Below are 25,296 nucleotides of genomic sequence, written 5' to 3' on the forward strand. Positions count from 1 at the left end.
CAGGTGCATTGCTGGAGCTCACTCGATGCAGCCTGTAAAAGAGCTTTCTGTAATATCTCAGAAATGAGCACATACATCATCCCGCCAGCGACATGCGACTCCCCACTATCATCGAAGCTTGTGTGGCGACTCATAAACAGCTGAACGGAGAACATCTGTGGAGGCTTTGCTCACCAGATGCCATCTTGTTGTCGTGGGCAGCAGGGCCGTCGCCCAGCACGTTTTTCACCTGCAGAAACTCATCTGTGCGGTCGCCTCCGATGATGGTGAATCCGAAGCCCTGGGGGCTCTTTTTCAGCGCTGTGTGGTACAGCTCACCCTTCAGCTGACTAGGGTTTGCAGTGAACCCAGAGGTTCCTCCTTTACCTGTGAGTAAATTGCACATGTGAGGATATACAGCACATGTGTCAAACTCAAGGCCCGCGGGCCAAATGTGGCCCCCCACGTCATTTTTTGTGGCCCTCGAGAGCTGTGTGCAGACATTTGTTTTCGTAATCTGCATCTGTCACACGTGTTCTTGTTCTGTATTTCTGCCCCTCTTAACTGTAACAAAAGAGTTTTGAACAAAGTTAATATCATAACTTGTGTTGAATGATATTTTTCATTATTTAGTATTTAATATTATTTACTTTAATAAGTTTGATTGTTGATGCGGTTTTCTTAACCTGATAAATGGAAAGGATTTATGTTATAATAACATAGAAATACGCTATCCTTGTATTTTTACAACTACACAATTGTAATGTTTGTAACAGTTATTTAACAGCATGTTAAGGAGTAGTTACATTTATTTTACATTACATTTAGTGACATTTTCACGGCCCTTTGAGGGCAACCATATTGCTGATGTGTGTCAAATGTCAAAAATGTTCTTAGATACTACCGTATTTTCCGGGATATAAGCCGCAACTCTTTCCCGACGCTTTGAATCCTGCGGCTTTCACAACAATGCGGCTAATGCATGGGTTTTGTATGGGCTAAAAAAATCAGCCAATACATTTAGCTTCTTCACATATTTCTTTTATACATGTTCAAAAATAAAATGTATTCATTCATTCAAATACGGTGACGCACGTAACTAAAACATGCTCAAGAAAACCTAACCGACAAAATGCCTTCCAGAATCCTGTTGCTCTTAATATATTTTCACACATTTGATGTGTTTCGTGTGATATTCAAGAGCAAGAACTTCCCAGACAGGAACGCTCAGCTGGATTCATGAGGCGGGCGACGCTAGAATGACATCCGCTCGCTGCTCCATCGCCGTTTGAGATCTTTGCACAGAAAAGCAAAGTGCGGGCACACAAAGAGATGTGTCGTTTCAGACGACTTCATGCGACATTGTTCTTATCCAGAGAGATACAGACAGAACGCTTGTGAAGTACAGCTATACATGCACGTCTGAAGAAACGGAGCTGCATAAAGAAACAGCAGCAGCATCGTTTTTAACGCTTCCTGTCTGGTCGAGCAACTGTCGTTGACGTAGATGTAAATGTTAATTCCGTGAGTTCCTTTCTACTCCTCTCATTTCCATAGTCGGGGTGGGGGGGGGGGGTCTCTACCTTGTGAAGGTGCTGTGGCAGCTTGTTGCAGCGTGGTCGTCTCCTGGCTCAGCTTCTTCTTTGCTTCCCGGACCGGGTTCTCAAACTGTGTTTTCTGGTTGATGTGGCTGCAACAACAAGAACCTCAGATTTGACAATCGCCCACAGAGACGCCTTTGACTTGTTGAACTCACAGTGCATTTTTATTTCCTGCAATTAATTACACGTGCACCCCAGCTTGTAAAGGAACAAATAGAGAGATGGTGCGGAGGCGCCATTATGGATAGATTCATGAGCAGGACTCTGGCTCGCCGCCTCCTTGTCCGGGGAGGCTCCAGCGGCTTTTCACTCTATTGTAGGAAATGAACCTCTCAACTGCCAGAATCATCCTGTTTCTTCCCAACAAGGTAAACAGTCTGCCCCCCCCCCGGCATCAAACCATGGCTGGCCATCACTTCAAGCTAAAACGCTGGCAGCCACGAGCACCAGCTACACGCCATGGACTCACTTTGTCCAAGCGCCGCACGCTTTCTCTCCCCGGCCACTTGATCCTGGCAGGGATCCTACTGCGGGATGAGCAGTAAAGCAACACAAGTGTTTCCCTTCTCTTTTCATCACAACAGATCGCTGCCCTCTGCCCGCGTTGCTCTACGACGGCTGGCCAACCCCCCCCCCCCCCGCCGCCGAGGCAGCAAATGCGAGAACACGTGATGGAAACCTCTCCTCACCCAAGACAAGCAAAACGGTGAACGTCCCTTTGTTTATTCTTAGACAGCTTTATTGACTTGTGCCACCCCACTTGCTGGCATTCACTAAACAGCGTAATGCGCACTTGTGCTCCGATCCCTCTGGTTAGGTGTGTGTGTGTGTGTGTGTGTGTGTGTGAGAATCGGCAAGGAGCAAGTGTAAATGATGATGCAGACAGTTGGAGCTGAATCGATGGAACTTACTCAACGTAGTACGTGCCGTACTGCGGGTCGTCGATTTCCTCCCAGCCGTAAGGCAGCTCTGGATCGAAAGGAAAGCAAACAAACAAACAAACAAACAAACAAGTCACTCCATTGTGTTGTGTTGTTGTCCATGAAGACAACAGAGAAAAGGAAGACGGAAGAGGAACAGCAGGCGCAACGTGAGACAGATCATCTGAGAGTTGAAGCCCATTCACCATGGTGCTGGGGTACAGGAGGTCGAGTTCCTTCAAATACACACAACGGGTTTGATTCTTCTTAGCGGACACCTTCCCAAAGAGCAGTCAGGTGTATTTTGACTTCCATTGTAAAAGTGTTTGGCGCTATGGGCAGTTGTTAGTGGAATGATGTTGCTTGAGCAAATCAGCTGACCCAATCATCTCACCTCCATCTTCACACTTCTCAGGGGGCTTCGCCTTCTTTGCCAAGCGGGGATCCAACCATGTGGTTGTCTTTGTGTTGTGGCTGAGGAGGACAAAGAGCAGCAGCAGAGGACCGATGATCAATAAAACAGGCATGAGTGCAGCTATGAAAATAAAATATTGCTTCTCTTAATGCTTGGGGAAGAAATCAGGTGAAAAAGCAGAGTGAGCATTTATACCTTCACAATGTTTATCTAATTGGGGCGGAAAGGAATTTGTGGGCTAACATCTCACCACCGGATCTGATCCAGAATGAGGTCAGGAAAAAATATGAAATTTTAATACTGAAAACCCCAATTAAGGTAAAGAAAAATCAATTAAACTCCAATTCACTTTTACTTTTCATGGTTGGTGTATAAAGATACAAAGAACAATGTATAACATTTGCGTGCTGATCCAGATCACCATGTGGACAGTGTAAATCTAATTAGGAGGGGAATGAGCTGCTTGGCGGAGGTCTGCGCTCTCCGAGTGCTTTTCTAGTTTCTATTAATTTTTTCACTCTATTCTTCGCTGAGGTGAAAAGAACTAAGTTCTTTCACTGTGTTATGATTAAATAAAGTTCACCAACAAGAACTACAGTCTCAGAAATAGCACGATTAGCATGATTTAAAACAAAAATTGAACACTTTGACTTTCATGATTTACTGCAGCACTGCTATACGTATAAAGTGCATTGTTTTAGCGAGGCACCAATAGAACCGTGGAGTAGCTCTGATGGGTCAACCAATCAAATTTACAAATCCTAGTATTGCACTCGTGACCATGCTTTACTTTACTGCCTTGCTCAAGGGTGCCTCAGCAGTGCTGACTAGCTCTCTCTTCAGCCACCAGCACATACACCACATTTTTTCTGTGTCGGGACTTGAACCAGTGACCTTCCTCATCATCGACTGATTATTAGGTTATGTGATTGGTTTCCTTTGTTTGCACATTTAATTTTTTTGTCTGTTTGTTCACAGGATTTTGGGAAAAACGAATGGACAGATGGCCCCTAGTATATCCTAGAGGTGATTACATTTTAGAGATGATCCAGATCCAGTACCTGGGAGTTATCTTTTAAGGATTCTGTAACAGTGGTTACGTTTATATGGACACATTTAATCGGATTAAAAACCTGATCGGACTAAAAATGCTTCATTTACCCACCCAAATCGGAATATTCTATCCTGATCAAGTGGGGTGGTTTATACCGATTGATGATCCGATCAGGGTTCATGAAAACACTTATTCCGATGTTTCGGTACAAGCCGTCCTTACTGCGCATTTCTGTGACATCAGATATACGCGCTTCTGCTAGTTGAAGCAGAGCGAGCAAAAGACAGAACTGGTCAATATCTGAGACAAACATGTTACCGGAGATATTAAAGGAGGATAGTAACGGGGAAAACAATCAAAAAAAATGCTGTCGTTTCAAGCAGAAAAGGGCGGAGCCATGTTTTTGTTTACAACGGAAGTCGCTACGGCTTCTTCTTCTACTATTTCCGGTATATTTGGTAAAATTGCGCATGCCAAAATAATTTATTCAGATCGAAAGATGCATGAGTCCTAATCGGATCAATAGTTTTAGGGTCCATGAACACAGTGCATCGGATCATAATTTTAATCTAAACTCTGATCGGATTAAATACATTTTGTCCGTGTAAACGCAGCCAGTGTGAGATAGGACAGTTTCCAACCTACTGTCTTCTAACTTTAGAATTATGCAAAGCAAATGTCGATCAAATAGTTGGATAAAAATCCTCCACCAATCCTTCCAAATATTATGGCAAGAGTGGAATAAATCCATTGAACGAGAGAGAAGATCTACAAATACCAAAAGACCAAAGGGATCATCTTCTTTTTATTATTTCAACAAATAAATGAGCTGTAACCCGTGATATTGGAATAGGATGTAACATTAATCAATTAAAGTGAAGCAATTAACTTACTCTATGAAGTAGACCATGCCGGTCTCGGTGTAAGCCATCTCCCAGTTCAGGGGCAGCGGCTCCAGGCTATCATCCCTGGGAAGAGAGCTCCATGTACGGAAGTCCATGGTGTTACTGGACTGGTTGTAGCTGGGCACAGATTTCCTCCAGTCTGCTCCCTCTTTGTGTTCTGGTGAGAAAGAAACCAGGATGAAGTGAAAATGAGCAGGCAGAGCGGAAGGTCAGCTTGCAGGGAAACATCTGCCCTGAGACATGTATGTAGAGTTTGAGACCGTATGCCTGTACGTACATTCCCTGTGTGTCGCAACGTTCTAGCCAGGGATCCACATTAGAAGGGGACATTTGGGAAGTTTGTGTATGATAATACTTACTACTGTACTTTCCTCTAGTCCCGTGAGGGGTCACCACAGCAAATCAGTCTTCTGCTCTTTACCCAACACCAGCCACTCTCATGTCCTCCCTCACTACGTCCATGTATCTTCTCCTGGGTCAACCTCTAGTCCTGTTCCCTGGCAGTTCCATCCTCAGCATCCTTCTACCGATATAGTCCCTGTCTCTCCTCTGGACATGCCCATTGAAGTCTGGTCTCTCTGACGTATCTCCAAAATATCTAACCTTCACATGTGTGATAATACCTAACTGCTACTTTTCACATGTATTCCATTTTATATGTAGACACTCCACCTTAATGAGAAACTGTCTACAATGAACAAGAAACAGTCAACGAGTCACTGTTAATTCACAAAGCACTTTAAGCGCCCCGTGCGTTCCCTGAGAAGCTGCTTCTAAAGCGATGAAGCAGTATTCTTCATGTGGAGCGGCACTGATCTCACCATGATGCCAGATGGTGATTTTAGTTTTCAGATTGAATATATAATAGCTACAAACCAAACCACTGGATCCCTCAGTAGCATCGACATCTTCCTTATCTTCAGCTTCATACATACTTAAAGGCATGTTTACAGCAGGGTGAGGGACAGCAGTCAAGTGAGGTAATAGACGGACAGCGGGCGGCTGACCGCTGTGAGTGATAAGGTCAGTCTAAGCAAAGATGAGCGGAAGCTGCAGGCTTTTATTTTCCATCCGACTATAATTTTGCCCATTTTAGGCTGCTCAGAGACTTCCCCGCCGCGGCTGTGCGCTACAGCAGAGCAGCCATTTGTGACGGCTTTCTGTCCATAAAGAGAACTCCTGGATTTCTGGGCGTCCTTTTGTGTTTGATTTCAATACGATGGAGCAGTTGGATAAACAGACAGCTGAGCAAGCAGTGCTTCATCCGTGACTGTCAAAACAATATTTCATCCTCCTGAAAAAAAAATTATAATTCCATTTTCAGTTTAGACAAGCCTCAGTGTTAACCCTAATTCTACTGCTGTACAAATAGAGATATGGGGCATGGAAGGAGACCTCCTTGTTAGCATTGAGGATTGATTTGTTCCCCGGGAGGCCGTAGGATTTGTCCTGAGTGATCGCAGACACAGCGTCCTGCTCTCGAGATGAGACTTTCTCAAGGTGACCTGTAGTACAATAAATTAGAGATAACGGCATTGCCGGTGGATAATTTATCAACACTGCAGCCAGCAGGCTTGAAAATATGTGTGAATGCTGTCACTTTGGGGACAACCTGTGGGCCATGTTTAGTGACAAAATACAGCTTAGCCTTGGTAAAAGGCTTGTTCACCCAAACAACAAAAAACACATAATAAAACACTTTTTTCTGATGGCTGATATTCAGTTATGTATATAGTTTGGATTTGCTTGGAGTAATGCTGGTAATGCAGTTAAAAAAGAGTGAAAACATTTTTTTTTAATTAAAATTATTAAAATTAATTTAAAAAACAACAAATTTTAATTTGCCATCGAACTAGGAATTAGGTTTGATTTGGGTAGGGAAATACAAACATCTCAATCGACTGATGAATGAGAAGTGGATAGAATGAGAGAGTGAGAAACAATCAGCCTTTATGTGTTTTACAGACACGGTGTCCTGGCGTCCTAAGTTTACAAGTCAACAGAATGTCTGTAATTCATCTTAACAGTCGGCGCTTCAACATTTACTCACCAGGTAATCCATTGGCCAGTGGTGGCCTCTCATCATCATCTTCCTCCTCGGGGACCACGCTGTCCTTCCTGTCCATTTCACTGACTGAGGTGGTGCGTTTCCTGGGGATCTCCCCACCAAAGTCTTCATCAAACAGCACCTGATCCACCAGGTCAGGCTGCACCAGGTTGGGCTCCGCTGGAGGCTTTGGGGTCCCATAGTAGTTACCTTATGAAGAATGGGTGGAGCAGAGGGTGGAAGAAACTTGTAAAATTATGCCACCACAAACGCAACAAAAGATGCAACCGACGGCACCAACATAGATTACAGAGTATGTGCCATAAACTGCAAATGTCTATGTAGGCAAAGCAGCAATCAATATGTCGAAAATCAGTTCGCATTGACCAGATTTAAATACATTTTTTTTTATCTCACACACCAGCACTCACGCTTGACTATTAACAAGTTTCAACCATCTGCTTCCTTGACATGATTCTGGTGTCTCTTAACCCCCTGCTTTGTTATCCCTCTACGGCTGCGCCACAGGGCTGTCATGACTCATGTAACATTAAAATCACTTCACTGGGAATTTGCCAGCACCTAATTACACTGATCATTGAATACAGCAATTATCTATCTCTCAGACTGCTTTTCATGCTAATGAGGAAAAACCTTGTGTTACGGATTATAAATAATCAGTGGGATAACAGCACACTATGAAGAGATGGCAAAGAGCACATGTGTCAAACTCAAGGCCCGGGGGCCAAATGTGGCCCTCCATGTCATTTTTTGTGGCCCACGAGAGCTGAGTCCAGCCATTTGTTTTTGTAAAATGCTGCATGTTCTTAGCAGCTCACAATTGTTGGTTGTACTGAAGTTCTGCCACTCTCAACTGTGAAAAAAGAGTTTTGAACAAAGTTAATATCATAACTTGTGTTGAATGATATTTTTCATTATTTATTATTTAATATTATTTACATGAACCTTACTTGAATAAGTTTGATTGTTGATGTGGTTTTCTTAACCTGGATCAATTGAAAGGATTTCTGTTATAATAACAGCAATAAGCTATCCTTGTATTACATTAAGTTGAATTTACACTGTTAGGGTTACAACTGGCCCTTTGAGGGCAACCATAATGCTGATGTGGCCCTCTGAGAAAATGAGTTTGAGACCCCTGGCCTAGAGTATAAAACTTGGTTTGCTCATTTAACTCGTTGGGTGATCCATCTATGTATGTGGAACTCAATTTATGTTCAAAAGAAGCAATTATTCAGCAACTATTGGGGTTATAAACAATGTTAAGGTTAATGTTAAGGTTAATGTTTAAGAACTGCTGCCTACAAGTCATATAATCTCTTCTGTCCGTCGATTTATAAAGTCAATTGCTTATGATCTTTTTATAATCGTACGATCAGCTTAAAGCTACTAAACTAAATCTGATGATTTATAATTAAATTAATTACAAAAGGGGAGAGACACCACTGGGAGGTAGGGATTTTTGGCTTTTTAATTAACGTTGATCGTATTTTCTTTGGGACCCAGCTGCATGGTGCTGTGAAATTTCGACGTATCTAACAGAGAACATGCAGACATTAAAAATTCCGTTCTGTGAGCGAAGCATTTATCGGCTCCAGATCTTTTTATAGCTCAGTACAAAGAAGGAAAGCTGACAGCAGCATGCATGCCAGCAAACACGGAGGGCTCCGAGGAACGCATCGCAGTCTTTCCCGAAGATTTGCGGTCAGACCGCAGCACCATGCCAACTACGACACGCAGCAAACTAGGCTAATGCAGTGATACTTGCTTTCCTCAAAGCAGCGGGGATGTTTATGAGGAGGAGGCTGGATGAAAGTCGCCTCCCACTCACAAACATGCCGTCCCCTTATCACTTGACACTCATCGGCGTTTGTAAAAAAACAAAAAAATGGCGTCATTAGCGGCAGTGGCACAATGATTGCAAGGAGAGATTGGGTCTGCTGGCTAATCCCCGCCTGTCTCCCGCCTTGGGCTCGACATTCATCAGCCAGACACTACCTCTGTGATTAATTACTTACAAACACGTCTCCTGGCCCCAGATAAATGTGCGTTACAGATAGAAAGGTGTGTGAAAGCGACGCGTCACAGAGGATTTGTGGCACCATTTGCCGTGATAAATGGAGGGAACGCACATAAGCTGATGAGCGCGGGATCTGTCTGGCGTTGAGCTTCATGTTACGGGGAAGACAAGTGAGTTGTCTAATCAAAGTGTACGTGATGGCAGAATCACCTGCTAGTGATGAAAAGACGATGGTGCCAAGGACGCGCTGCGTAAAATGCACAAGGTCATGAGTTCACTGTTGTCATAACAGATAGCATCATTGCTACAGAGACACAAAACAATCCACCCACCCCATAATGCAGAACCGCTACATTCCCATTCACATCCAATTGAATCACAAAGTCTGCTTTCCTTCCTCATTAAAGCATGACTCATTATTACAATGCGGGATCCCAAAGCAACAGTGGATGTCCATTTGGCAGAATTGTGTCGTCCCTGACCAGGATGCTATTTGTGCAGGATTTCATGTTCCTGGCAGCCGTTTTGTGCAGTCTTGCAGTTGCTCACGCTGTTGAGTTCTTGTACCGCTGGGAACGTTCTGGTACCTGAGGCTGACCGGACCTGAACTTCGGCGGCAGTAAGACTGAAGAGGGACCAAAATCCCAAAAGCCCAAACAGATGGTCGAATCGTTTGCTTGGCAGGCAACGTGGGATCCTCCGGACCAAGACTGAGCAGACGCAGGCACCTTACCCATCATAGAAAGCCCACAGATACAATCTAACTCCATCTAACCTCTGATTGGTCTTTCCTGACAGGAGGAGGGCTGACATGGTCATAGTTGGGAGAGTGCACGATATAACCCCATCAAAACATTTACTAGGTAGTGAAACCTATTTTACATGAACATACATGTAATGAGCATAATGAACACACAATGAGCATTCAGGCGTGTCATTTGGGACTATTAGCAAGCCCATTATGATTCGTCATTAGCTTGATATCTGGAGCAAAAATCCCGTACAGGCATCCTCTTCTGCAGACGACTTCAGAAGAGGATGCCTGTCCTTGTTTACTTTCCTCTTTTCAGAGGAAACATAAGCTGCACCTCGAGCAGTGAATCCCACTCCTCTATCCAATTACGCCCAGCTCCGCTTTGGCTTACAGTGGCGAGAGATCAACACTGTCACAATGGCGTTTTAGAGGAAGAGGAGGGTGGGTCGTGGGGCTTGATTGGAGCATTCAATTTCCCTCTCTCAGGAATAGCATGCTGAAATGTCCAGGTTCTGAGAGGCTCACAAACATCTGCACAGGGGCAAGGTGCCGCTACTTTCATTACAAATGTGCGTTCCATCAGAAACAAACAAGCTCGTTGCTGCATTTCTTCCACTCTATCCATAGTCCAAAAGGAGAGACTCGATTACCAAGCAAGTTGATGCGATGCGATGCTTCCTACATTTTTTGGGACAACTGTTTTTCTACCTGACCTTTCAAAGTGATCAAGATTTGAAGCCTTGAAATGCACCAGTGATAGCTGAGATACAAGGAAGAAAGGTTTTTCATTACGTTCAACGAAGAAGAATAAACTCTCCCACTCCTTGCGTTCATCTTCCTGTTTTCGTTTTGCTGTGCGTTTCATCCATGCCGTTTTGAGAGCGAACTCGGCAGACCCACACTCCTCAATTGTTTTTCCCTCCAACACACACACTTAACATATTATTTATTAATTTCATGCGGTCGTAAGCTGCAAGTATGCAGAAAACATGCTTGGAAGCAGAATGAGCAGCATTCTTAATTGGCAGAAGGTTGAGGGAGTTTTGGGGGATTGCAGGATTTGGCTGGTGAAGTAGAGCGACTCTGCTTGTAGCACTTGGGCAAGATATTTCATCCACCATGTTTTTAGACTGGCGTATGAATGCCAGGTCTTAATTTTGAACGAGAACTGTCTCTCAACTGACATACCTGGTTAAATAAAGGTACCGTAAAAAAATTAAGGAGAAGGGCATTTTGTCCTGTGAATAAAGCATGTGTAAGACCCGTTGAGGGATTTTGTGTGACTTAAAATAAAGGGGCGATTGGTAAGTTCTTGGCCTCAGGTAGCTGGAGAAGACTCCGGCAATTTGTTCCTTGGTCCGGCAGTCAGGGAGCGTAAAGATCACTGCTTTGTAGAGTTTGTCGTTTTGGACCTCCGGCATCGTCATCATCACTGTCACATGAATGCCACACTTTCATCCTCCTCTCTTTTTTCTGGTTCTTAAAAGCTGGATGCTAAAACATTTATGCTTTGATTAAGGTTCACTTTAATCCCTACTGACAAACGAAAAAAAAAGCTACAACCATGTCCTGATTCCCGCTGCGCTCGCCTTTCTATTCAAATATAAAGTCTGCACACTTTCATGGTCGATTCTACACGGTGTGGAGATCCTGAAGAGCTTATCTGAAGAGCTGAGAGTGTCACTGATAATCTGCCTGTCCCTTCCAGCAAGACCTCAATCATGTGCCCTGTTCTATCTGATCAATGCAATTTGTCCTGTCAAAAATGTTGATCACTCTCTGCACTATAAAGAGCTGCGCGTCTAAATGCAACACAGGATTCTCATTTCACTACCATCATAGGTTCCACTCTCCAGCAGGAGTCCACTCTCCTCCAGGATCCTGAAGTCCCCCATGCTGATGAAGTTGTAGTCCACTCCTGGCACCTCCCCATCTCGAGGAAGCCGCGTGGTGCCTTGGGAATAACAGAAAGGAGAAAGAAGTTGTTGAACCCTGCGGTCCCAAAATGCTGGCCTGCTCTTGATTCCAAAAAATTCCAAGAGCAGACATGGGGGGGGGGCGCGGAGCTTTCAGTTATCAAACTCCTTTATTGTGGAATCAGCTCCCTGATTGGTTCGTGAGACAGACACCATCTCTATGTTCAAGAGTAGACTAAAGACTTTCCTTTTTAATAAATCTTATAGGTAATCAATATGCTGTCAGAGGCCAGCACTGGGGGCGTAAACTCATATGACACACTGAGCTCCTCCCTCTCTATCTGGTTATTCATGTTATAAATATATCAGTAATCCCTCTCTCTAGTCTTGTGCTCTCTCTCCCTCTTGTTTGTCCCTCTTTCTGTCTCTGTCCGTGGTCCTGCAGAACCTGGACCTGTGGCCCTCAACACTGATTGATATAGCATTTCTAGCTTTATATGGCAGCTTGTTTTGGTTTTTTGTCTGCTCTCTCTCTCTCTCTCTCTCAGAAGACATACTTCTGCCAAAGTTTTAGTTCAGATCTTCTTGCTTTTGTGCAAAATTAGAGAACATCTAATGTCTCACATGTACAGGAAGTGAGAAACGTCCTGCATCTGGCCCTTTGTTTTGGTCCACACCATGCACCACTGAATGAGGAGGTCCTGCCAAGTTTTTTTAGTAGTAGTTTTTTGTGTGTGTAATCATGCTGACAAACCAACCTGCATACAAACAGACAAGGATGAGAACATAACCTCCTCGGCAGAGTTAAGACTATTGTTGAGAATATGTTATTTGCCTGCACCCCTGTCTGCATGTTTTCTTTCTTGCTTTGTGCACAGTACGGTTTTCAAATAGTAGTTATCTCATTTTGGAACAAAAGCCCAGAGAGACCTTGGTGTCATCCAGAGAACGACGGATAATTAATGGAGGAAAGTGGAGCAGTAATGGGTGTAATTCATTTGATCCTCTGTTAAGTGATGGTAGCTTTGGTTAACAGCATATTATTGGGAGGTCTTTGATGTATATGCACTGGTTACAGCTGACAGGAAATAAACCAAACAGCCGAGCACATAAGGAATACCAAACACGATAGAAGCAGTTTGCTGTGTAGCCTCTTGGTGGGGCTTCGATTCGCTCCCACAGTGACCAGCATCAACGTCGATGACAGGAAGCCATTGCGATGGGAGCCGTGGTGAAGCTACTGATCAGAGGGTCACCCTTCCAGGATGAACATCCACGCAGCACAAATGGACACCGAGTGATTACATTATCACGAGGATTATGTAAAGCACATTCCATGAATAAATAAACAGGTGGAGTGTCACCATACTTGTGAACTCCATAGTTGGACAGGAGGCCCAGCAATGCGTTCATGCACCGATCATAAGTGCTAAATTCCATGGCAATCTCTGTAACCCAATTTTACCATCGCCCCCAGTCATGGTGGAGATTCATTTGTCAGAATGGAATCCTTTTCAGGGTCGTGGTGTGAGGAATGGGCGGAAAGCTGATAAGCACCATCGGTCGATTGAAGAGGCCGACATAAATATTCATTTAAATTCATAAAAAACAGGCTGTTTACAACTTCAAATCACCCTGAATTCCACGTTGGAAGAAATGAGAGTGTGTTGAGGAGCCCTGCAGCAGCACATGGAGAAGCTATGAACAGAGAGAATATCTAAATTCAGCCGAAGCCATGAATGTCAGACTGTGGAATGAGTCACAACTAGAATATTTAACAAGGGTTCGAATTTAGAACATAAAACAGAAACAAAGGTCCCATATTATGAAAAACTCACTTTTCCCATGTTTCTCTACACTATTCTGGTGATTTTGGGTCCTTATCAACCCCAAAACAGCAAAACAAACGATCCAGTCAATCCTTCGTCGTTTGCGTAGGTCTTTAATCACCTCCTGAAACGCGTCTGGAAGAAACCGGTACCACTGCTCTAAAGGTCTCGTCTCGGTCTCGATGCTCTCTGGTCTCGTCTACAACACTAAGTGCTACCCATGAGGCTGCATGCTGTTGAAATATCTTGCTACAGCTTTTTGCATTTCATGACACCTGTCAAGTCTGCACAATGTAGTGACGATGCTGCCTTGCAGATTGTGGTGGCTCGATGTACTGTAACTATTAGAAGCTTTATGCTCCCATTTCATTTACTTTTTTCACCTTTATTAATTGGATGAAAGCTTTTCTGCACCCAGGCAGGTGAGTAAATGAACAGTTTGGAAAAGAAAAAAATACATCCGAGACACTTCATTCAGCAGTTCATTTTGATATCACAGTTTATGACACCAAAAGCTGCTGAATTGTATCCTGTTTATGAATTCCAGACCCCGCTGTTTCCAAAGTTCTACCAAATCCCTGCCCACAGTCTATTGTCAGAGACGTTCCCCGTAGCCCAATTACTCGAGCAACAGTTCTGTACGTGTCAAGTCACTCCTGGCATTACCATCTGAACGCCACACCAGTGTATATATACAACAAGCCTCATTTGTGGGTCAACCAAAGACAATATACTCGCTGAGAGGGAAATGTTGTTGAACAGAACTCTGGGATATCTTGTCGGACTCTCCTTTTCACCTCAGTAGCTGACACTTCATATAAATGTTGGGTGGAGGCTCAGTGCTTTTGTGAAAAGATGCTTTCAGTAAAATGCAATTAATTGAACCAAACAAGGACCGACGGAAAGGAACAACGAGAGAGAAGCAAACGCAAACCGGTTCATGGTAATGTTTAAAACAGCAGGGAGCACATTCCGACCACACAGATAAATTAATGTGCACTTATAGTAGTGAGCAATGTGCATACTGCACACAGAAAGAGATGGCAGTTATTATTAAGGACTTTCTGACCATTTCTGGTCTCAGAAGGGATTGAAAGGACTGAATGTGACCCTGGACACGACATCCTCTTAGGAAAATGCTCTGCCTTTTGTCCTCTTTAGAGCTCTTGAGGGCGTCCTACAACCTTTTAGAAAGAGTCCAAGCGAGACCATCACAAGACCCAGTAAAAGAGAGTCGGTGAAAATCTATATTTGTGACAGACCTTCTATCCTAGTCTCCTGGTTTTCATTCCCTTTGTATTTTTTTATTTGAAAATTCCCGTTTGAAGAGTCACAGTTGTCCCAAAAGTACAAAATATCCTTAACTTTGCAGAGGAGACCCCTGTGGCTAGTAGGACAGATCAGCTGCAGTTCTGTGAAAGTCTGGCTGGCCATTCAGCAAATCGAACAAATGACGGAAGGACACAAACATCATCTGATAATGTTGCTGTCTGCAGGATTGTCAGACATGTTCTGAGTATAAATTGTCTTTTATCAACAACGTATGCTGTTCCACAAGTTCAAGAAACAGATTTATATTACAAATCCTGTTTCTGGTGTGCCACTAGTCCCTGAAATTGCCTTGGATGCTCAACTCAAAATGAGAGAGAAAAAACAGAAAACATTTCAGTGCTAAAAATCAGTCAAGTCAAGCATGGACGTTTCATTTAGAGTTGGAATATTGCACTAACACTGGCGTCCTATAAAGCCCCGCTATTGTTCCTAAATCATGGGTGTCTTTACTGCACATCTTTTTGGGTATTCAGCATTCCCAGTTTCACACTGCTGGCTATTGAGACAAAGAGAGAGTCTTGGCAGTACCAGCTGTCATTTGCAGTAGCTTATCCAGTTATTTAATAAGGAAAAATCACAAAGTAGACCTGAAAAGCATTCAGACAACCCTCCACCACCACCATCCAAAAAAATAAAACCTGACAAACAAAAGCAAACAAATTATATGACAGATAAACTGCTGACTTCCTAAATAAATCACACTTGTGCAAACATCTCCCTTCTGAACAAACATCAGGGGGTGGAGCGCTGATGCCTCCGGTGAAATAGCTCTGCCTGCGACTAAAACCTTGACAATACTCAATTATGGCACTGCTCTGAGTGCAGCCACAATTCACCAGGACATGTTAAATATCATCACACTGTTAGAGTGACAGTAGCGTGAATGCCATTTCATCCTGAGCTCTACAAGTGCCGTGTTCTATCTATACAGCATGTAGATGCGTAGAAACTGCACCAAGTTCCAGAATTCTCCTTCAGTTCACTCAAGCCTTACAAAGATGTACTCTCTGAGAAATAAATGAAATCAGACAAAAAAAAGAAAACAGCATTTAAAAAAAAGAAAACAGACAATTGTTTGAACATCAGACTTCATACAAATAATAATAATAATAATAATAATAATAATTTTGAGCTGTGTTTGTTTCATCCTTCAGACAATCATAACCTCCTCAGTAGATGAAGCTCGTCCTTTAGAGTTTATTATTTTCCTTGTGTCTAATCTGTAAGTGCAAAAAACGACATCAGCAGCAAACAGATGTTGAGAATTTGAAACAACAACAAAAACAACAGCTGCTTTTCCACAGTGTTGGCATTTGCAACTTTGCGCCAAATAATAGGCATTTCCGAAGCCCACACAAACTTTATCCCGGATTTGAAGTCGAACCTTTGCTGTACAAACGACCTCGTCATTGATTTAGATCATTTTCACATTTTCAGTTGCAACAATTAAAGACCTTGAAATGAAAGATAAAATAGAGGTGCAGTGGAATCTGAAAATGTATCGTTTTACAGCTCAAGGTCTATGTGCACTGCACTTAGAGCCTATTCTATGCTATAAAGCTGTAATAACCATAATTTGTAAGATTGAAATTAACACACATTGCAACTAAATATGGAATACTTACTCTAAAACTATACTGCTGCTGCTATTTCCTTTGGTTCTGTTTATTTAGGCATAATAATACTCAGAAATGAACCCGCTGTGCAGAGCGGCAGATGGGAAATGTGAGATTATTCATAGAGGAATATGGCTTTGATCTTTGTGACGATAACACGCAGAACTAAATAAGTTATGGGGGGTTAGAGAGATGTCCTCACTTGAGTTGCTATGGTGACAATGAGGTGTGTGTGTGTGCGTGCATTGTTTTAGATAATGTGACAGCGAGCTGGCAGTGAGGATGGCAAAATGTGAGTGGAGTCAATCGGTGTGAATGTGTTGATCGAAAAAAAACCATACTATTGCACATTAATGCCTTAAGGCTGTTCAGGTAGAAGCCTGTTTACTCAAAACAGGTTTTTCTTTGTGCCTGCTATTGTGTCTGAGTCAGGGATGAAGTGCTGCACGGTGCGCTCACAAGGGATGGTGCGAAGGTAGAGGTTGTCCCGTATGATCTGCTGCAGCTTGTGGTCCAGCGAGCCCTTCTGGAACTGCAGACTGAGGTAGTGGCGCAGGTCAGCGTTCAAAACCTTACCTGCAACAGAGGAATGAAGAGTCATGAGTAACGAGTAAAAAACGTCAACGCCTTCATTCATCTGAGGTGACAAATGTGAGCTCTGCTGTAATTCAGCTCCACATCTCCCTTTTGCAGGCCTCACAAACGTTTCGTCCAAAAGGTGCAGCGCCACAAGCCTGAGACTGAGGCACGGGGAGAGAGAGCCTCGTAAGAAAATCTGAAAAGATTTTTGCATTTGCTCACGAGTACCAGAAGCCTTTGTAAAAAAACAAAAAAAAAAACAAAGGGAGTTCGTGCAAAGTTTGAGGCAGAGGAAGACTTCAGAGTCGTCAGGCACACGAAAGGAAATAAAAAAGTTTTTCTCTGCGAGAGCCTCATGATGAGTTTGGAAAACAGGAATAGATCTTGGGTATCTGCCAGCCCTCAGCTTCAGCGAGCCTCATCTCATGACGGATAGATGACTGCGGTCTTTGAAATAGTTTGACTACAGAGGAGCAGTCGCTTCTTTCCCCGTTGCTCTACCCCATTGTCTCTCCATCGTTCCTTCCATCTCTGTTGTGCACACAGACCGAGCTTTCCTCGGCATGGCTTGTCTGCATCGCTATGAATACCAATCAGCGGGAAGAGAGAGGAGCTCTTTCCATTGTCGAAGTAATGTACGTGCTAATAGAGACGAGATGTGCGCTGCTCGACTCTGAGTGGGGCGTAGATTAATGATGCGATCTGGAAATACGAAGGGCACGCGTTCTCGACCTTCAAATCCTCTTTTCCAGCTCATGTCTAATCTCATCTCATTACTGTGTCGCCTTCTTTTCATTTTTCTAGGTTTCTCGGGTTTTAATGTCAGATTTGAGAACTCAGATTGGAATCATCAATGTTTTGTGTCTTCTAAGACAGTCAAGCCCTCGCATGTGAAGTTCCTCGGCCTCATGCTTAAACCGAACTGGGATTTTTTTTTAATGTTCTACTACTACTACTGTACTTTCTGTACTGATTACGTAAGACTGAGAATATGCCCCGTCTCTCTGACTGTGAAGAACAGAGAATACTGTGAGCAATAAGGGAAGGAAAAAGTACTATTGGTGATGTAAATAGTTTGTTTCATTGCTGTATGTATGATATCTATGATGGATGAACTTTATATTCTGGCTGGCGGTTAGCATTTCTCCCAATTATTATCCACTTTTTCTAAAACACTCAGAACTCACTGAAAAGAAACACGTTTTTCCATTAAGAATGAACATTCCGACAGGGCCTGATGCAATCACTGGACTGTGAGTGAAAGTAAAAAGGAAATAAATGAATTACCGCTAATCGCCGCAGCAGTGCTACGTCGAAGAGGAGTTCGATACTCTTGGGATTAGGCATTTTCACATTCTCAGTTGAGAATGAAACAAGAAAGCAGACGTCATCTCAATCCGAAAGGTGATGATGAAAATATTAAAAGCTGCAAAATTAATTCCAGGGAACTGCCTGTGTTGCAGAATTCCATTCATTTGTGATGTTTCTGTACCAGACCTGCCTGTATTAGAGCTGAAACATTGTAAATGCACGTCATCTTGCAAGCTGAACACGGCGTGAGTCTGGATCATCTCTCGCCTAAACGCTGCTGCATCAGTGACTTCACGTCTTATTCCACATATGCTAATCTAAGATAACCACGCCCAGGAAATGACTCATAGTACAGATATGAAACCGATATCAAATCATCCACTTCCACCTTGCATATTTTACAGAATAGACCGCCCCATTAAGCAGCATCGTTGTTGTTTCCTCCTGATAGATCTTTTCCTAAAACACACCAAGCAAGCAAATGCTCCAAGGCACGGGGGGGTCGTCCTCTGGGAGGTCATTATCTCTGTTGACTGTCACTTAATGAATAGTTGCCTTAATAGCCATCTGGCCTTCTGCTGGGACCTATGTTAGTGCAGTTGGACAGACATGGGATTTACATGTGTTCCCTGCATGTGTGCGCGGGAGACTGTAAGCCGACATTTCACAACGCTGACCGAACAACTTCCTCTGCTTCTAGTCCTTAATAGATGCACGAGGGACTTCCAGCTTCGGCTTCAATGCAACATTAAGATCTTTGCCGTGTAAAAGGCAAGTTATTCTTAAGAAAGGAAAATGTCTTGGCGGAATCTACTCACTGCTGCAAGAGTTGCTTTGTTTACTTCTTAAATATCAATCTCAATGGCAATCTCACATCTGACATCTGAACCCCCCCTCCCCCCCCAAAACAGTGTTGGGGGGGGTCGAGTCTTCTGCCTTATAATAAATGATAGACCATATGATGCGATACACGCTATTGCATTTATAACAAGTATGCGTTTGTATGATCAGCATTCATCTTTTTAGTGTACAAATTCACCCGGTGGAATTTAAAGGGTTAATATTAAAATGCGGAAAAGCCATTGAAGGCATACGGTCTACGCTGCTATAAATACACGGGCATAGTTATGTCCAGATGTTCAATACAATATTTAGGTGACTACACTGGAACAAACGTAGCAACTGCCTCACCATGCGAAGCACCATAGAACCCGACGCGGAGCACTGGGCAGAATCTCCCTCTGACTAATAAAGTATTCGGCGGTTTTACCCCGAGGTGCTTCTTACACTCTGCTCTTGCAACCTTCTCACTAATGCACCACTTCACCCCTCCTGCCAGGCAGTCCTCCTCCTCTCTGCATCGTGAGGTCACCCCCCCTCCCCCTCCCCCTACCCCTACCCCTACCCTGTTCTAACCTTTGATGCTTCGTGTGGCAGGGAGGTTTTTATACAGAAATGAGAGTTTCATAATCCTGGCGTCGATCTCACACCTCACGCTGCACTGTCAAATGAATTCTCCATACTTACATAAGTGGCGTGTGGGGGGGCTACTATGGCTGTAGGACGATGCAGAGGAGCCAAGAATATAAAGAGGCAATGATTCCTACATGCCCAAACCGCTTGCTGCCCTCCCACTGTCATTTCACCTCATTTCTCCTTTCAGGGAAGGACTAGGTCGGCCGTAAGCAGCTTAAAAGGATGAACTCAAAATGAGAGAAAGAAGGAGACAGCATAAAAACAATGTTGTTCTTTTTTATGTTGGTGTAACGCCAAGTGTGAAGACAGAAAGTGTGTGTCTTTTGCACCTGCTAAAATATTACAAAAGTAAAAAAAAAAAAATATCTGCAGACCTGAAACATCTTTTCAATGTGGCCGTTTTATTAAAAGCAGATCTTTTAAACACAATTAAATGATTTAATAATGAAGGCCACGGAAGCGAAAGCTATAATCATTCAGCACCTCAAGTCACTTGTGCTTTTGTCTTAAATAATACAGGCTTCAAATATTTTCTCGTATCATAGCATGAGCGATTTGCCAGCCCACTGATCTTACAGCGACGCAGCAAAACATCTGCCTCTGCGGTGAAGTTAACGAACCATCTGCTCCCTTCGCGTGTCCTCTGCCCTCCTATCCTGCCCGTCAACCACGCAGCAGAAGGAGCAATGACCTTCCTCCAGTGGGGTAAGAGCCAGATCAGCACAACTCAGCAGAGCTGCAGGGGTGTGTAGATTCACAGTAACATCAGAGCTGCTGCGGTAGCGCGAGGGGAAAGACGGCGTCATGAAGGAACACGCGTGAGGCTGAAAGTGAAACTGCAGGTGAGAGGAAGGAATGTTGCCTGGCAGGTGCTGAGTCATACTTTAACTCTATTCTTCCTTGTCTTTGGGTACGTTCAACTTCTCTCTTTGCAGCTTCACATTCCTGCTGTCTTGATCTTCCTTGTTTCACATTCCTCCTCTCTTTAATGAGCAGGCTGCATCCCATGCCTCTGTTTTGTCATGTGGCCTGCGCACAATGAGACAGCTGGAGAATGAACTCACACACGACATCCCATGTGGGTCCCCACTTAGCATCTGGCTGAGACAACATGCAAGGCCTCTTAAAAAAAGAGCACATTTAAACTAAGTTGGCTCCAATTTGATGTTAAATTCTGAGTGTTGCTCCTCCCCATTACGTCACAAAGCACTGACCTCCACCGAGCAGCTCATTGCCCTCCTAATTGGATTCACACCGTCCACATGGTGATCTGGATCATCATCAAAAGGTAATAAATTGTTCTTGGTATCTTTATACAACCAACCATAAAAAGTGAATCGGAGTTGATTTTGAACTGATTTTTATAACCTGTAAATCGGGTTTCAATGTTAAAATGTAATCTTTTTTCCTAAAGTCATTTTGGATCCGATCCGGATGAAATTCGGTGGTAGATTAGAAGTCCCCACTCTACATTACTGTATCAAATTCTATAAACATCGGTCAATAATCAACTGAGATATTGAAGAACACATTTTTAAGCGCCATTGACTGCAGTGTTACGGAAAATTTCAAAGTGATCCACAATCCAGGATCTGGTCTGGATCTTCACCAAAATGTAACAATATCTTCCTGGTAACAATCCCTGAAAATATCATCAAGCTCCGTCATCTTGCTAACAGACGGACAGACGGACGGCGAGACATACAAAAGCCGCCGATCACAGAACCCCCGCCTCGGCGGAGGTAGCTACCAAGTAAGATCATCACACGTTTTCTCACCAGTCTGCAGTCATGCTCCTTCTCTGTGAGGATGATGTCTGCATTTTGGCCTGAATGCTGATATCAGTATTTGGCAAAAACCGCCGTGTGGGCATCATGAGATATAAGATGGCGCTGAAACAATGTAAGTTGTCCCTGATACCGAGGGGTGAGGATGACGCCCAGACAAACCAGCCTTTTGTCTCTGTGGAACACAGATTAGGTACCACAAGTGTAATTTAACATGAACTGATATTACAACTTCCTGCTTCCTTCATGCAAAAGTGCATCTAGCACAAATGCAAACGCTGCACCCGCAACAGAGAAATGAAGTTTAAAGTTCTACTTGCTGTTCTCAGGTCTGTTTGAGCCCAAGCTTGTTGTCAAATCTTGTTTCAGCAAAGTGAAGTTGTGTGTTTTGTGGAATAAGATCCCATTTCTACGTATTTCATTATTGCGAGTAGGAAAGAGTACGTATTAGTCGCCCAAATAAAGTGTAAGCCGGCCGACATGCTTATGCAATCACAAAGACAAAAGCTGGGTTCTCTTACCACCACTTATGTCTGCCTCAGATCGGATGGCCCAGTTTATTTTAGTTTTAAATCATCGCTCCAATGTGCTATAAACACAAGCATCTCTGGAAAAGTAGAAAAACCTGAAACGGACTCCTGAAATGACTTTAAATGATGTTCCCCGTGACAGAGTTTGTGCGATATTCCCTGATCCCCACTGATTCCCTTTAATGTGTAAATAATCTTAACACGGAATGGCTAAGTCATGCTGGAGAAAGACACACTGCAGCTTCGCCATTAATCCCTCCAGCTGGCGGGACACGAGAGAAACACGGGCCATCTCGCTCCTCTTCCTCAACGGCATCGCATAGGAGCGAAACCACAGACTCGCTTGTTCATGGAGGGCAGAGGAATACGGGAAACGTTTGCCTCGTGGCGTCTGTTCCTGCCTCTCGTTGTGAGGTGTTTAAATAACTGATAGATTGACTGGGAGGATCGTATTATTGATTCAGCGACGTTCACACCCACTGGAAATAGAACTGCTGTTGTTGCTGTGGCGATGAGATGTGCTAGCCTTGTCGGTTGCAGACAGCAGACTCCGCAGAGGAAGAAAGCAAAAAGAGAAGATGGCTTGTGCGCCGGACCGCGGAGAGGGAGAGTGAGCGTGTCGCAGAGCCCTCGCTAGTCTTTAGCTATTTTCGATTATTACAGTATGGGCTCGTTAACTTTCCAAGGTCTGGGCTGAAGGACAAGTCAATCTGGACGGGCTTGTCTTCGTACAAAGAGAGAACACAAGGGGCAGCTAATTCACGCCTTGAGGCTCGGACACCGCTTCCACTTCCTCTTTGATCCACGCAGCTTTTTACGGAAGCAAAGGTCATCATTTCTGTGCCGCCTGAAATGTCAGTCCATCGCCCCCCGTCCCATGCATTTTATTGTTGAGTGAGCTAAGAGCATCCTGAGGGCGCCAGGAGCGACTTGCATAAGGGAATTGTGCTCAGAGTGTGACGCACACACACATACGTTGCACCTCACACACATCCACTCCCGTCCAACGACACCCTATGATGTCGTTGGATGGGAGGTTTTTTTGGACCCACTCCGAGTCCAACCCCCCCGACTCTCAGCTTCATGTCCCAGCCATTCCAAGTGATGCTGCTGGAGTCCAGTTCTCCCGTGCACACTGGCACTGTAGCACAGTCACTCCTGTGGTCCGCCCGTCCAGATCTGCCACTGCTTTGCTCTTTTCGCCACCCGAGTCCATTTCCTTCTCACCCATTTGATGCCGTCTATGCTTCTGATTCACTTTCGGATGAAATAACAAAAGTCATTGCCCTGGCTTTGGTGTTTGATTATTTCCTGTTTTATTTTGTGCTTTGCTTTGTTCATGTCATTCCTGTTTCCTTCTTGATTTCCGCTCCATTGGGAGTGTCTGTTTGTTTCTCGCTGGCTCCAACTGTCGGCTCCTCCCTGCGATTTTGTGCGCCGGAAATATTCTTCTGTTTGATCTCCTGGGTTACAACCTGGATTTTTGCCACGCCACGCCACGCCACGCCACGCCACGCCACGCCACGCCACGCCACGCATCATTTTTAGCTGTTTATTTTGCTGGTTTACAAGCTCCATTTTTCCATCTTGTTGCGCTGTTTTTTGCCCCAAAACGCACATCTGGATTTCAGCGTATCAGTGTCAGAACAGTTACTTTGCGCGTGACAAAGTACGATATAGGACCCAGCCTCATACTCTCGGCGGCTAAGAGGTTTGCGTTTAAAGCCGCAACAGCTATAATTAGGATAAGACAGAAAAATAAAAAAGACAATGGGGTTGGAGTAACATTAACAAAAGGCTAATATGAGGACTGCACAACATGCATTCGATATCTCAATTCATGCCAGAGGAGGGAAATAGATGCCATAATAGTGATGAGGAGCACAGAGAAATGAGTTGTGGGATCTGAGGGGGCAGGAAACGGGTAGAAGATGGAGGAACTGGAGCTGCCAGGGGAGGCGAGCGTCTGTTGCAGAGGCTGAAGTATTTCTGCCAATTTCGTCGACACTGTCCAGGCGAGAAGTCAACAGAGACCAGCATAGAGCGTAAGCTTTGACATGCTGTGGCTTAAGGCAATGTTAGCTCTCAGATATGCGCCGATGCTCTCAGGACAGACGGGCGAGTGAGGCAGCGCAAGCCTGGAGCTGAATAACGGAGGAGGCAAGGTGAGAGGGGAGCTGTTGGTGGCATGGGGGGGGGGGGGGGGGGGGGGTTGTTGATGGCTCCGTGACAACCTGGCTCAGGTGTGAGCTGTGACCTGTTAATAATGTCCCAGAGGGTGCTGGCAAAAAGAAAAATACTGGAGCGCACACAACTCATATGCAAACGTTCATGTAACAAACCTTTGCTGTCACCGTGAACTCATGAAAATCTGACAAAGTCCAACTCCAAACGCTTCAGGCGAGGGGTCGGCAAAATGCAATGGAGTTGAAGAAAAATAGAAGTCAAATATCAAAGCGAGGAAGCACATAAAATATTTGGTTACTGCACTTTATTGCAGTGTAGATGTTTGTTTTTGTGGCATATTTGCACCTCATGACGATTTATTCTTAGGCCAATGAAATAATCAATAAATTGCCAGAGAATAATGAAAGCTATTTTCTTTTTCACAGTGCTCAAAGTAAAATGGCATGCATTAGTACATAACTCCACTCGTTCATTAGTTCCTGCATAATTTAGGAGAATATTGGAAAATGTCTTATTGAGCAATGTTGAATAACTGACCCCTAATCTGGACCAGAATTTAACAGATCATTTCAAATTATGTATTCTTCTTTCATGTTTTAGTAAATTTTATTTTGGAAGCATGCAGACAATAAAACAATCAACTAACCAACCAACCAATGAACACAACTGAATACAGCCTACTTAGAAGAGGGAAAAACACATCGCCAGCTGGAACTAGTGACTGTAATCTGTAATCAGTGGCATTTGCAAATATTCTTCTCATGCAAAATATATCTCAACACGCACCACAGATGAGGTTGTTTGCAGCAGCGGCCAATCAAGAAGAAGCGCTGCGTTTTCGTAAACCTCTCTGGACCAATGCCTGAATCTCATCTCGTGTTTCACGGTGAAATTTGCTCGGGGATACAATGATTCTAGAAGACAGATGACCTCAGCTTTGTGAAAGGAGTTGGGGTGTGAGAGGGGAATCGCAACTCACCCGCGGTCGGTCCAAACTTGTAGGTTAATCATTCAAAT

The 25,296-nt window shown here is 43.9% G+C and overlaps 1 protein-coding gene across 1 annotated transcript in view; it reads right to left on the reverse strand.

The window, feature by feature from the left end:
- The window catches only part of LOC137898039 (membrane-associated guanylate kinase, WW and PDZ domain-containing protein 3-like), a 74,538-nt gene that overhangs the window by 9,610 nt on the left and 39,632 nt on the right, over positions 1–25,296 (reverse strand). The window contains exons 2-9 of the mRNA XM_068742034.1: positions 16,869–16,985; positions 11,551–11,670; positions 6,925–7,131; positions 4,863–5,031; positions 2,895–2,974; positions 2,492–2,549; positions 1,563–1,669; positions 175–366 (exon numbers count right to left, since the gene is read on the reverse strand). Of these exons, the coding sequence (XP_068598135.1) occupies positions 175–366; positions 1,563–1,669; positions 2,492–2,549; positions 2,895–2,974; positions 4,863–5,031; positions 6,925–7,131; positions 11,551–11,670; positions 16,869–16,985 (1,050 nt within the window). The remainder of the gene's footprint in view (positions 1–174; positions 367–1,562; positions 1,670–2,491; positions 2,550–2,894; positions 2,975–4,862; positions 5,032–6,924; positions 7,132–11,550; positions 11,671–16,868; positions 16,986–25,296) is intronic.

The sequence above is a fragment of the Brachionichthys hirsutus genome, chromosome 8 (genome assembly GCF_040956055.1).
Source record: "Brachionichthys hirsutus isolate HB-005 chromosome 8, CSIRO-AGI_Bhir_v1, whole genome shotgun sequence".
Taxonomy (NCBI): domain Eukaryota; kingdom Metazoa; phylum Chordata; class Actinopteri; order Lophiiformes; family Brachionichthyidae; genus Brachionichthys; species Brachionichthys hirsutus.